This window comes from Muscardinus avellanarius (assembly GCF_963383645.1).
Source record: "Muscardinus avellanarius genome assembly, chromosome: 2".
In the NCBI taxonomy this organism is placed as follows: Eukaryota; Metazoa; Chordata; class Mammalia; order Rodentia; family Gliridae; genus Muscardinus; species Muscardinus avellanarius.
In genome coordinates this window covers 42,026,446-42,041,070 of record NC_137787.1, presented here as the reverse complement: position 1 = coordinate 42,041,070, position 14,625 = coordinate 42,026,446, and the positions used below count along the sequence as shown (strand labels likewise).

Here is a 14,625-nt window from a genome sequence, read left to right as displayed (position 1 = left end):
CATCTCAAACCAAGTTGTTCAAGATATTTAACAATGAGCATGGCAAAGTATGAACCAATCAGAACAGATGCAAGCTGTTGAACTGAAGCAGGACCAGAAGCCCTGCCCTAGTGGCTGAATAGAGAAAAGGGCTGAGGTGTCCACACCCTAAAGGAGCTCGGTCAGTGCCTATTTATGGCACAGAAGTAGTTCAGTGTGCTTATAATTAGTGAGGCCACGGCAGCTAAATAGCAGACATGTTGATCAGGAATAACTTCTGCAATCAACAGAATACAAACCTGCAACAATACATTCAAAGGGAAGAGCAGGGCGGTAGGTACATAATGTCTTGGGGCAGTGCCAGGATAGTCCTTCTTCTGGCTAAGGCAGCCAGGGAATTCCCTGTCTCAGCAGAGAGAGGCTGAAGAGCAGCAATCTTCCTGTGGGGTTCTGAATTTACATTATCTCCTTCGTAGCAATTCTACACACCTATTAAAGTACCTGGCACAACAGCTCTTTCTGGTTTGAGCCTCCCACACCAGGGAGCTAACAGTAGCAGGTGTGGAGGAGCTAAATAGGATTGCCCTAACCTGAATTATTTATTGTACCTTCTATAGACTTAGAAACACAGATATACAAGTAGATAACTAAAAACACCTATTCATACTTTTGCCAAAAAACTCTAACCCGTAGCTTCTGTTTTAGCATTCCTTTCACCCTACTGAAGTCTTTGGAGTAGCATAAGAGACCAAGAGAACAATAGGGAGAATAATATGCTGGGTTTACAAATTGGTACTTCTGAGATGAAGCCTCTGCTTCCACCCATGGGAACCTCCACAGACATTTTATCATATTGCGTCATTTTGATCAAAATGCCTGCTGGGCATTCTTGTAAAGGCCTTTACTCTAGAAACAGCCTCTCTCTACTCGCCACTGGTATCCTTCAAGAACGCTCTCACCCACTCTTCAAAATGTAGTTCAAACAGCCCATGGAGGGAACCCTTCAGCCTGGAGTGAAATGTGGCCTTCTCTGACTTCTCCCAGGACTTGGTCTACATTCCTTAAGCAGTTACCACTAGTAACAATTTCTATTATTTGTCAGTTGTACCTCAAGCTAAAAAGGAAGAAATAAAAACATACAAAATAGCCATGATTCTCTTAAAAAGGTTATTAAAGTACAGTTTTCCTTCCCAACTACTAAAAAAGGTTTATAAAGAATTTTCACTTGTATTTGTATTCATTTGTATTATATTATATTTTCTTTTAAGGAAGCACACAGGATACAAGTGTTAATTATTTGTATTCCTCATGACGCTAACCACATTTCTACGCAGTAGTAGGCATTTGTTGTTAACCTGTTGGATGGGAGAGATACCAATATTTCTACTCATTGGAATATTTGCTGAATGAACAGAGGGGAGATGGCAAGACTCATGTGTAAAACCAGAAGTTATTTATTTATTTATTTATTTATTTATTTATTTATGGTGGTACTGGGGGTGGAACCCAGGGGCTTTCTACCTCCGGGCTATACTTCCAGACCTATTTTATATTTTATTTGGAACCAGGGTCTCACAAAGTTGCTGAAAGCCTCACTAAGTAGCTGAGGCTGGCTTCGAACCCGTGCGATCCTCCTGTCTCAGCCTCCCAAGCGTGGGGATTACAAGTGTGCACCACCATGCCTGGCTAACCAGAAGTTTTCTTACTCCACTTTTCTTGAGTTATTGGCTTTGAAGAATGGAGTCAGCTGCTTTGTAGAGATTTAACCATTAACTGCAAATTGCTTGTCAGTCAGAGAACTTATTATGTCAATACTCATACACACACGGATATATATGCATAATATATACACAAACATGTAATTTTCCTCATGCCAATATGTTGTCATGTATGTATATATGTTATATGACATATACATATATACATGATATATGCATATATAAATGACATATATCTATATATATGATTTCTCTCCTGTCAGTATGTTGCTATGTGTTACCATTTCTCAATAGCCAAAGGTGTTCAAGGCTGCACTTCTTGAAACCATACCAAAAGACAGGAGGCCATTCCTCTGACAAATAGGGGGAGCACTTCAAATGTACAGGCTTCCCACAGCCGAGAGAACACTCCCCTCAAAGGGTTAACAGTGCTGTGGCTGAACGCTGAGGCCTTCTGGGGTTACCTCTGTTTTAAGGTTTGGCTTTTATCAGTAGGAAGAGAATGCTTCATTCAAATTTTCACATACCCTTAAAGCCTCAGTTCCTACTACAACTAAACCATAAAAATAACTCTAGTTTTGGGGTAAAAAGGTTGAAAGCAAATGTATATGTAGCTGTGAATCCCATGTATGTTTCTCCAGGGAAACTGTCCAGACTAGACAAGAGGCAGCCTCACCTTGGGAAGTCACCATAAGGCAAGTGGCTTTACTGTGTGGTAAAGTCATATAGAGCTAATTATGCTCCATATCACACACAGGGTCCAAAGGTGGGGGGGTGCTCTGCTTTTAAAACAAATGATGTCGGAGTCCTCCAGCTCACAGCTAATGGTTTATATGACAGCAAGGTAGAGATTTATTAGCTCCTCATAAAACATAAATATTTGTGTGCATACCTCATCCTGCAATAGATTTATATATCCTTTTTATATAAGCTTCTTGTGTAGGATTCGTCTATGCCTGCACGTACAACCACCAGGCACCATGATGCCTCAGAGCAAGTATGTAAATCGTGAGGGGAAATTCCAAGAGTGGAATTTTGATGAATCCAGTTCTTTATTGCACTCATCATTTTTTCTTTTAAGAAAGGCTATGAAAATATTTGATCTACAACACTGAAAATATGATGTGCTCTTAGACATAAAAGGCATGCAGGGAAAGAATCTTAATTCTATTTACCTAAGGAATTTTTAGAAACAATGCAGATTGAGTGATGGTATGCACCCAGAGCATAGACCTATTCGGAGTTGAAGAAATCTCAACCTAAAACATTCCTTCTATTTATTTAAACAGCTGAAGGAAAAAGTGAACCAGGAGGGACTTTGGTGTTTGGGGTTAGGATATGGAGGGCCCTCGTGTGGTTACCATGGGCCACTGCAAGCTGACCGCACAGAGTAGAGTTCTCAGTAATTTAGTTCAACCCATTTTCTTTGGGCACTTAGTACATAAATCAACTCTGTCAGATACATTCTAATACTAAAGAAAACAAGTGAGGAGCCATAACCCCATAGCCTTTAACGACTATGTTAATCTAATAAATCCAGCAAACCACTAAAGTGACATTTCTTATGAGACATTTCCTTGGATGAGCAAATTGATTTAAAAAAATTTTTTTGTGGTTCTGGGGATTGAACCCAGGGACATTCGACCTCCAAGATACACCCCCAGCCTCATTTTTTATTCTTTATTTTGAAACAGTGTCTCACTAAATTGCGGAGGGCCTCACTAAGTAGCCGAGGCTGTCCTCAAACACGGATCCTCCTGTCTCAGCCTCCCAAGTACTGGGATTACAAGCGTGCGCCACCATGCCCAGCTCTAAATTGGTTTATCATCTTCTCATGAACACTCTAGTACCTCATCAAGTCCTCCTCATCTGCTTCTGAGTTAAAAAATACTCTTCAGTCTTTCCTCATATGTCCTGTCTTTTAAGCTTACAATTTCGGCTGTATATATTTCCAGAGAAGCCAATTTAAACATTTTTCAGCCTCTCAATGATACTCTTTAAATCAAACTAGAAAAATAAAACAATGCATAACAAAAACCCAGCCCAGGGCCACCAAACGCCACACTCCAGTAGCTTCCATCAACCGGCAGGTAGGTCCTGGAAGCACGTGACTCACCTCCCCCGCGCTGTGGCTGCGTTGCCTGGTCAAGTGTTGCCGATGAACCAGTGCGCTTGTGGGTCTACTGCTCTGAAGCGGGAGCCGAGGGTCAATGAAGGTGGTGGTTCGGGAGTTGTGGTCGACAAAAAATGCCTAGGGTGCAATGCATGGAAACAGCAGTCACTACACACCACTGGCCTGTCTTAACTGACCTAGAACACCACACGTTCAGGAAAAGATTTACTCTTGAGTAATCCATCTTAGCTTCATTTTCTCATAGTTTCCAATCTACTGGCCTTCGACTGGATACAGAAGGAAGGATCAGGATGAAACATGACTGGATTTAGAAAATACTCTAAGAAATAGCCATCAAAGATGTGATCTTAGAAGGATGCCATGGGAAAGGGCATTGGGGCATCGTTCAGTGGACACCTTGTATTTACCACACATGGATGTTATAAAGTTCTTGTCTCAAACTCCAATATCTATGACTTCTCTTTTCTTTTTCCTATGCAGTCAGCCACCAACCCCTTCCTATTTTCCCATTGCAGTATCCTCTAACTGTCCCCTGATAGCTTGAACTACTCCATTATTTTAGGGCTTTATTTTATGCATATAAATACAAGTAGTTTCTATATATCTGCCACCTTTATTCATTTGACTGGTGCCTTACTATAAGAATATTCCTTCTGAACATTTTGATTATATCTTCACTCAATCCAAAGTCTCATATGGTCATCCCCCCCCCCCCAGTACTGGGGAAGGAATCCAGGGGCATTCTACCTCCAAGCTCCATCCCCAGCCCTATTTCCTATTTTTTATTTTGAAACAGGGTCTCAAATTGCAGAGAGCCTCACTAAATAGCTGAGGCTGTCCGTGAACCGACATACTCCTGTCTCAGCCTCCCAAATGCTGGGATTACAAGCATGCGCCACCACACCCGGCTTGATCAGTTTTTTAAGACTAAAAATCCCCTTCCTACTTGCCTCTACAGTTCAGACATCCATCACACACCCGAGCTCTTATCACATACCACCTGTGACTCAGGACATAGATTTCTTATACAAAAAATGGTCTCTCTCATTCATAAGAAACATTTCTTTCCCATTATGCGTTAGAAGAGTGGAAACCATGTCTGTCATTTTTATCTCCTGTTGGTGATGTGAAATGATGTATTAGCTTCAACTATCTTCCTCAATATTATAGATCAAATACAATGGAGAAAGACATTTTTGTTTAATTATAAAGCTTCACACAAGTATAATTCATCATTATCATTGGGCCAAATGTTAGAAGTTTTCAAAGTAAAATACACTCGAGATAATGATGAAATCCATTACCTCATGTACAATTAGAAAATGATCAGATAAAGTGAAGTGAGATATAAAGAGAAAAGGGACTACTCTAGGAGAGACAGGGGGTCCCATATCTATAAATGACATGTGGAAAGTAACCCAGGCAAAAAAGAACTGACTTTTCAAACTGATGGAGCTCAGTTCACACAGCTCATGAAAGAACAGCAATGAAATATCTAAGGCAAATCCAAGAGGCAGATGGTAACAAGTATGCCTATGAAAACATCACCTTCCCATTATGAAACAAATGCTGCTGCTTCTTCTTCTTCTTCTTCTTCTTCTTCTTCTTCTTCTTCTTCTTCTTCTTCTTCTTCTTCTTCTTTTTTTTTTTTTTTTTTTTTTTGCTGGTCTAGGAATGGAACCTAGGGGCATTCGACCTCTGAGCTATACCCCTGCCCTATTTTTTATTCTTTATTTTGAAACAGGGTCTCACTAAGTTGTGGAGGGCCTCACTAAGTAGCCGAGGCTGTCTGTGAACTGTGATCCTTTGGTCTCAGCCTCCTGAATGCTGGGATTACAAGTGTGCACCACCACGCCCGGCTACAAAATGTTTCTGTGTGTACATAATCATGAAATGGGACAAAATAATTTGTAGGTTGCCTCCAGATAGAAAAAATATTATTTTTATAAAGAAATAACTGTAAGACGGCCGGGCGTGGTGGCGCACGCTTGTAATCCCCGCGCTTGGGAGGCAGAGACAGGAGGATCGCACAGGTTCGAAGCCAGCCGCGCGCGCTGGCTTAGGAGACCCTGTTTCCAAATAAAAAAAATGTAAAAATAGGTCTGGGAGTGTAGCCCGGAGGTAGAAGGGCTTCCAGGAACCCCAGTACCACCAAAAAAAAAAAAAAAAAAGAAATAACTGTAAGATTAAGTAAAGCAAAGTACGAACTAGAAAACAAAGCAGGAAAATGGGTAGAATGGCTTTTTTCCAGCCCCTTCTCTTATTTGATTTCTAGGTACCTTTAATTACCTTCCAGCTACCATCCAAAACCTTTAAGTGAAGGTTTTTTGCGAGACTGCATCATCAACACATACTGGGGAATGCACCGTTTTTCTTAACCTATCAGGTGAAACATATTTTTTCTCAAATCTTATAAAAAGTATAGTAGTCATAAACCCTATGCAAACTTGTTCTGACAGGCACTGGCCCCAAATTTCATCCCCATGTTCATTTGATCTGGGCCTCTAACATATATCTATTATTTCTGATACTATTCGAGATGTCATAAGATAGGAATTAAATTATATTTACAAATGGACATGGTTGATGCCTCGTGTTTTTTTTTTTTTTTTTTTTTTTTTTTTCGGTGGTACTGGGGTTCCTGGAAGCCCTTCTTCCTCTGGGATACACTCCCACAGACTACACTCCCAGACCTATTTTTTAACATTTTTATGTGGAAACAGAGTCTCTTAAACCAGCGAGGCTGGCTCCGAACCAGTGCGATCCTCCTGTCTCATCCTCCCAAGTGCGGGAATTACAAGCGTGCGCCACCACGCCCAGCGATACCTCGTTTTAAATAATGGGTATATAGTCAGGCGTGGTGGCGCACGCTTGTAATCCCCGCGCTTGGGAGGCAGAGGCAGGAGTATCGCGTAGGTTCGAAGCCAGCCATGCGCGCTGGCTTAGGAGACCCTATTTCCAAATAAAAATGTAAAAATAGGTCTGGGAGTGTAGCCCGGAGGTAGAAGGGTTTCCAGGAACCCCAGTACCACCAAATAATAATAATAATAATAATAATAATAATAATAATAATAATATAATGAGTATTATACAAGTTCCTATCTTTATTAACAGTAGTACACAGCTTAACATTACAAGCTTTTATTACTGACACAATAATGTAAACCATGTTAAGGGAAAATACAAAGCATGCTAAAGTAGAATTGCCTATTTACTGTAGGTAATTTCTTAGGAATGTTTTGAAGGGATGGGTGGCCATTAGAGGTACAATGATGCACTCGTAATTATAAGGACAAAGGGGTGTCTACATCTAGGTCAATTGTGATTTGAATGTAGTGTCACAACCTAATTTGATGTTAATAGGCTTGTCTAAAATCCATTCTCTAAAGAATTACATTGTAAATGCCTCGAGGGAAGGGACTCTTTCTTACTCACCCTCTTGGCCCCAATAGCTTTTCAGGCTGAACCTGGGAGAAGGAAGGTACTCAGTAAGGAAAGAAGTAACAAACTCACCCAAACTGCCAAACAAAAATTCATAACCAAAATATGAGGAGACAACTCACAACTAACCTACCAACTATCAACGATCACCTTCTTTTACACAGACACAAAAATAGTTAAAGATTTGGAAAAAAATAAGTAAGAAGTAAGTGTGTTTGGGAAGGGTGAAGGGTAGGAACCTAAAGAATACAAGAACATAAAAAAGAGGATTAGAAATCCCTCCGTAATGATGAAGAAGCTACCCGGTTAGAACATGAGAAGTCAGAGGCAAAGTAAAAAAGCTTGAGAACTGGAAAAAGACAAGACTGGTTCTGGGCTCTAGCTCCATCACTTACTAGCGAAGTAGTTTTTTTTAAAACCCTGGCTTCTTTGATGTTAATGGCATAATCACACCTACACTCAAGAAAGACCTAGACGCTTCATGTATATTTTTAAGCAGACATGAGTTATCACTATTATCACTCCTATTAGTTTTCATTTCTAAAACATTTTCCTAAGGATTACAAGGCTTCTTATGATAGCAGCCCATGTGCGGGGCTCAAAAGGTGCACCAGTAAAAACGCTAGGCCCTTGTAGCTGAGCGGCCAAAGGCGGGCTCTGGCCTGGGGTGGGGTGTTGAGACGGGCACTTGCAGGAATTCTGCGTACCAGGCACAGGTTGAGCTCCCTGTCCTTCATCCTCCTGCTCCCTGAGATGAGGATGTCATAGTTGAAATTCCAGAGCCACAATGAAAACATGGAGATGAATAAGCAAAAAGTTGGAAGAAGCCAGGGATTCTTGATGAACTACCTAATAAACTCTAGCCTGCCTGACTCGCCATGACACACTTTGTTTAGGTTTTATGTCACAAGATAGATATGGTCTATCTAAAATTAAAACCAGAAACCACTACTGTAATAGAGATTTATTATTTGATACAAATATATTTCATTATTGTTCTCTATTAATATAGTTGGGTGACAGTTCCCAATTTAAGTGAAATGTAGAGTTGAGAGCTGGGGGAAAAGCCAGGATTTGAACCCATCATCTGCCTAGCCTCAAAGCCCAGTAAACATACCTCTTTCCTTCCTCTCTTTTCTTATCTCTTCTCTTTTTCTCCTCTCCCTCTCCTCCTTTTACTGATACTGGGGATTTAACCCAGGGGCATTCTACCTCTAAGCTACACCCCTTCCCCTCCTAGCCCTGCTTTATTTTTTATTTTGAACAGGGTCTAAGCTACAGAAGCTTGCTGTGAACCTAAGATCCTCCTGTCTCAATCTCCTAGTACTGGGAGTACAGTGGGCACCACCACATCAGGCTCTCAGCTTTGCATTCTTCTTCCCACCATCTTTCTCATGTTCATCGTGATTACGCATGTTCTTACTCCCCTCATATCTCATGTGGTACTTGCTTTTAGAAAATCCCTTGAGTATACTTTGAACGAGGCTGCCAATCACAGCCACTCAGCACTGGCCCTCACCACTGTTTCAACACTGAAAAGGCTGCTACTGGCGTAGATAGCTCGCTCTCCATCCAGGCGCAGTTCTCAGCAATGCAGTGTTGGAGGCAAGGCCTTGGGCGAGGAATAGCTATTTGTATCCTACAGGGGGTTCTGTTTCAGAGCCAGATGGCATGAGTATGCTGTTTACATGTGCTTTGTTAAGTCCCATGTACTTGGGGGAAGGTCTCGATGAAGACCTCCATCAGGACCCCAGAGCCACAGCACTAACAGAAAACAGCATGGAGCAACAATTTCTTGGCACGGGTTCTGGCTCTGCCCCAGCCCATGATGTGACCTTGGACAGCTTTCCTTAGTGTTTTGCTTTATCCATGTAAAAGAGATTCATTACTCAGGTCACTGCTGAGTTGTGAAAAATGTATTCTACTTCAAAACCAAGAGGAAGGCACGGAAAAGTCACTGTGCAAATGCCAGGCTTGCCCTTTCTGTTTGTGACACATTATCAATTACATCAGGAAAGTGGATCACTTTCCCATAGGAAATGTGAACTAGTTCAAGCCAGCAATGAACTTGACCTAGTACTTTTTTTTTTTTAATTCAGGACACTTTTATGTCACAGTTTTCGAAGAGCCTGCAATTACTCATGAAACTATATAACAAGTATTAATTGTCTGTCCACATTATGTTGGGAATGCAGACTACATGAGAAAAGCAATTATCTATAAAAAAATGTTCTTTTCATATTAGCCACAAGCAAAACAAATTTTGAACAACCTAGATTCCCTACTGTTAAGTTTCATTAAAGAAATTCACTCAAGCTTTACAGTGCTGGGCCAACTAAGACTAACAACTCAAAAACTGAAAGGAATGCAAATACACAACTCAAATCTCATTTTCAAAAACGGCTACCCTTTCACAGCTGCAGGGCATAGGCAGAGGCAGGAAATATGGGCTGTTTGCAGCCAAGTGGTATTTTAGTCAGGCCAAACAAAATACATTTCTTTCTTTACACAGTTCTTTCTTCTCCCTTTTTTTTTTTAAACTTCTATTATTTTAAGAAAAGAAAAAGCCATCAGTATTTGTGAAGAAATAATCAACCTCAGGCTCAACAAATCTAAGCTAAGAAGTTTGAAATTGTTTCCAGTTAATATTTTGCCAAACCAGGAATGAATACATATTAAAAGACTGTGTAAACAAAATAAACTAAAAAGTACCATGGTAGAGACAGAAGACCAGATCCCCTGTCTTTCTTTTGTTTACCAGCATGTCATGGTGGGAGACCTAGTGAGGCTGTCATCAACTTAGTGAGAACCTGTTTCAAACTAAAATAGGGCTCAGAGGTAGAATGCCCCTGGGTTTAATCTCCAGTGCCACACACTAAATAAATAAATAATAAGTAAATAAGATGTATCACAAAAGTGGTCAAATAGCATGTTTTCTAAAGAGTGGCACATGTTAAAGGCTTTTTGGAATCCATTTGAGACATCTAAATATTAAGTTGCATTTCACTTACTGGACTAAAAAAAACTTGACCCAGTACATTGTGGCCATCAGTCTCATGAAGAACTGAAACCAGGGCCTGGGTCATTCCTGGGATAACTCCTGTAGTGACACAGGCCATCTGGGTCTGGGAGAACACGAATATTCAAGTCAGCTCAGCCTGTAGCCTCCACTGTACAAATATTTGTTCTGTTCTAAAATCTGTCCTCATGACCATAGCCACTACTTGATGTGGTTATCAAAGTTGGACATTTGTTTTTTTTTTTTTTTTTTTTTTTTTTGTGGTGGTACTGGGGTTCCTGGAAGCCCTTCTTCCTCCGGGCTACCCTCCCAGACCTATTTTACATTTTTGAAACAGGGTCTCTTACGCCAGCACGGCTGGCTTCGAACCTGCGCGATCCTCCTGTCTCCGCCTCCCAAGCGCGGGGATTACAAGCGTGCGCCACCACGCCCGGCAAAGTTGGACATTTGGACCATTTTTTTTTTATGGTAATGGGGATGGAACCCTTCTACCTCCGGGCTACACTTCCAAGCCCTTTATATACTTTTTATTTGGAAACAGGGTCTCTTAAGCCAGGGAGGCTGGCTTTGAACCTGTGCCATCCTCCTGTATCTATCTCCCAACAGTGGGGATTACGAGCGTGCGCCACCATGCCCGACATTTGGACCATTTTAATACTCAGACTTCTAAAGTCACCCAAAGTCACAAACCCCCAGAGTTATAGAGCTTGGATATAGAAATGGATGTCAATTTAGCTAGGAAAGAGTATAGCATATGTTTTTTTTGGGGGGGTATGGAAAAATACAAGAAGCCATGGGAAAGATATTTTAGTTTAAATAAAAATATAATTACCATTTTACATTTTTATTTTCAAAGAACAAAGTTTATGATATATCGTTTATAGAGTTCAGAGTTCTTTATATTCCAATTGAGGCCGAAGCAGAAGACTCTGGGGAAAACGCTCCATAATACTATTTGAGAGTAGAAACCAAAGCAGAGGAGATATATGTCATATTTAACATCTGGAAGGAAAGGGTTTTAATTAAGTCAAAAAAGGACATTACTTAAACTTGAAAAAGAACAAATCCCATAGTTTCTCCCCCCACCCATCATTCACATCATTTTGTAACACTCTCTCTGTTATACTCAGCTCTCTATTATGCAGCTTCCACTGGTTTCATTCCATTCCTATGAGTCTTCTGAAACTTACCCATTATTTCTTCAGAGGAACCAGACATACCACCTGGTGCTTTCCTGTCTCTAAGTCTTTGCTTTAAGTGTTTCCCCTCCCCGTTTCTGTTTCTCTTCTACAATTAATTTTTGGTGGCACTGGGGATGGAACAAAGGAGCTTCCTGCCTCTGAGCTATACCCCAAGCCCTAATTTACTTTTTTAGTTTGAAATGAGGCTCACTAAGTTGTTAAAGGCCTCGCTAAGTTACTGAGGCCGGCCTTGAACCTGCAGTCCTCTGTTTCAGTCTCCCAAGTACTAGAATTACAGGTCTGTGCCACCATGCCCTGTTTTTTTTTTTTTTTAAATTAAAAAAAAATCCTACTTTTCAAAGAAGGTTCAACTCCAATACTATCTTCACTAAGAAAATCTTCCAGGTATCCTATGCCAGAAAGAAGCCTTTCTACACTGGACCCTTACATAGCCTATTATCAGCGCTATGGTTAGTATTCTTTAATAATCCAGAGGAGGCACCAGGGCTAATGCCATGTCTGTGGGGAAGCGTGTCTAGTGGCCTCCTACAGAAGCACATGATTCTGTGCAAATGTATGGATCTGATTTTAGTTCCAGTTCTAAGTTAACCTATCTTTCAAGGATGTTTTTAAAATCCTACTCTCATGAGCCTGACTGAGAGGCACAAAACCACCAGAGCAGAAGGCCTCTGACTCAGCAAGAGAACAAACCTACCAGAGACACCACAATGAGGACGCTCATTCTAGCGAACACTGGGTTGTTATGCAGGATACAGGCAGAAGCAAACATGAACCCTTTATAAATCACCATATACTTCCCATGAGAGTTAAGGATTCATCCTTGAACAAATTCTTATCTTTTTCATGAAGTCCCAACTCGATGGTGTTCTATACAGATCCCCGCTTCTGCCTACCTAATCCATCCAATTTTTTTGCTGGTAGGACAGTAGTAGACAGGTGAGCAGTACTCATCCAACTCTTTGGGCTCAGAAACTGTAAGTTCCACTTTGTTTTATAGATATCATTATATCTACTTTTACTGTCCCCAAATTAAATTTTAGACCTCTAAAGCCTGATAAATGTATAGTTTTTATATTCTAACACTAAAGTAATAAGTTAATTATTGAATGAATTATGATCATTATCATCCTAATTATTATTGCCTTTCTTCCATTTGTAATCCTACTGTTATATAATTTGATGCCAGTCACAGCTCTAAGACAGGACAGGAGTCAAGCCTCACATTAAAGAAAATGGAGGTTCGTGAAGTTCGCATAGTGATGGATCCAAGTATCTGACCCATAATAATATAACTTTCCCAAATTCAACAAACAAGGGCAAAAACAACAAAACAAAACAAAACAAAAAAAAAACATCCAAGGCTAAATAACATCTGGTTTTTCTTATTAAAGCACATTTTTGTTTTCTAGATATATTATCCCCTTGAGCACACACTAATGATTAAACTCAGCCAAGAACCAGAAGCGTTTTAAGTAAGTCACATTTTAATACTACTGATGCATATTTCTCGCATAAGTAATAAAATGCCTATGTTGACACTGTTTCTCAGATCCCAAATTACTCTGTTTTCACACTCCTGAGAGTATGCAAAAGTTTAAGAATTATTACAATAAAAATCCAAGTAGAAAAATATTTTATACTGGTTTATTTTCTATGTTTGTACGTTTTATTTCAAAATGAGATAAGACAATGTATTCCTGTATGTGAGGTGAAAACTGTATGTATAGATGTACACAGATGTTGATTACTTAGTCTCATGAAGTCAATCCTGTACAAAATTAAACACAGCTTAACTGCCAGTCTCAACATTCCAAATTAATGCGATCAACATCTGTATTATATCTATAATTAAAAGCAGAAAGAAAAACATGACTGCCATAGACTAAACATCTGTGTGCTTCCCCTACCTGTTCATATGTTGAAACCTGAGCCCCAAGGTGCTGTTAGAAGGTGAGGCTTTTGGGAGGTGATTGGGAAGGAGGGTGGAGCCCTTGTGAATGGGTTCAGTGCTCTTTTAAAAAGGCCCCTGAGAGCTGCTTTGTGTGAAGAATCAGGTCTTTATTAGACACTAGCTCTGCTAGTACCCTTATCTTAAGCTTCTCAGCCTCCGGAACTGTGAGGGATATTTCAATTTTTAATAAGCTATGCACTCTAAGGTATCTTGTTATAGCAGCCCAATTAAACCAGAACAATTACATATCTGCCAGTAAACCCAATTTGAAACGTATCTCACTGAAACGAAAGAAACAGAAATACATAGAATCTGAGCACTATTTGTTTCTTAACTGTTATATTGACAGTTTAATTCAGATACCATACAATTTACTCCTTTAGCATGTAGGTTTAACATTTTTAGTATGAATCTAGAGTTGTACAACCATTTGTACTACAGACCTAATTTAGAACATCAAACACTCATTGTCCCCACAATGAAACCCCACACCCATGAGCATTCATTCAGTATTCCACACCCTCAGCAACCAGTAATCTACTTTCTGCCTCTATGCATGTGCCTATCATGGACACTTCATATAAACTGAATGATACAGTTTGAAATCTTTTGACTAATTTCTTTCACTTAGCAAACGTTCTCAAACTTCATCCATATTGTAGCTTGTATGAATACTTCCTTCTGTTATAATATCAAGTAATCTTCCACTGCATCTAAGATGTGTATCCACTGATGCGCATTCAGGTTCTTCCTAGCTCCTGGCTACTATGAATAATGTTGCTATTAATATTCATGTACAAGTTTCTATGTGACAGCATGTTTCATTTTTTGGGGGGTATATACCTAGGAATAGAATTATTAGATTATGTGACAATTATTTAACTTTTTGAAGAACTTCCAAACTATCTCCAAAGTAGATATGCTTTTTACATTTATACCAGTAATATATGAGGGCTTTAATTTCTCCACATTCCAGTGAACAACTGTGATTTTCTTTTTTCGTGGTTTTTTTTTTTTTTGAGTATGGTGACCCAAGTGGGTATGAGGAACTGTTTTATTGTGTGTTTTTTAAAAATTTACATTTCCCTAATAACTAATGATATTCTTTTTTAAAAATGTGCTTCTATTGGTCATAGAGTCTCACATCATAATGTAAATCATGTTGATAGTGACATACGTGC

The 14,625-nt window shown here is 39.8% G+C and overlaps 1 protein-coding gene across 1 annotated transcript in view; it reads right to left on the bottom strand.

Moving 5' to 3' along the window:
* Window positions 1–14,625, bottom strand: part of HECW2 (HECT, C2 and WW domain containing E3 ubiquitin protein ligase 2) — a gene marked incomplete at both ends in the record, with an annotated part of 238,319 nt that overhangs the window by 78,244 nt on the left and 145,450 nt on the right. Inside the window, one exon of the mRNA XM_080690058.1 lies at window positions 3,814–3,948. Within this exon, the coding sequence (XP_080546184.1) occupies window positions 3,814–3,948 (135 nt within the window). The remainder of the gene's footprint in view (window positions 1–3,813; window positions 3,949–14,625) is intronic.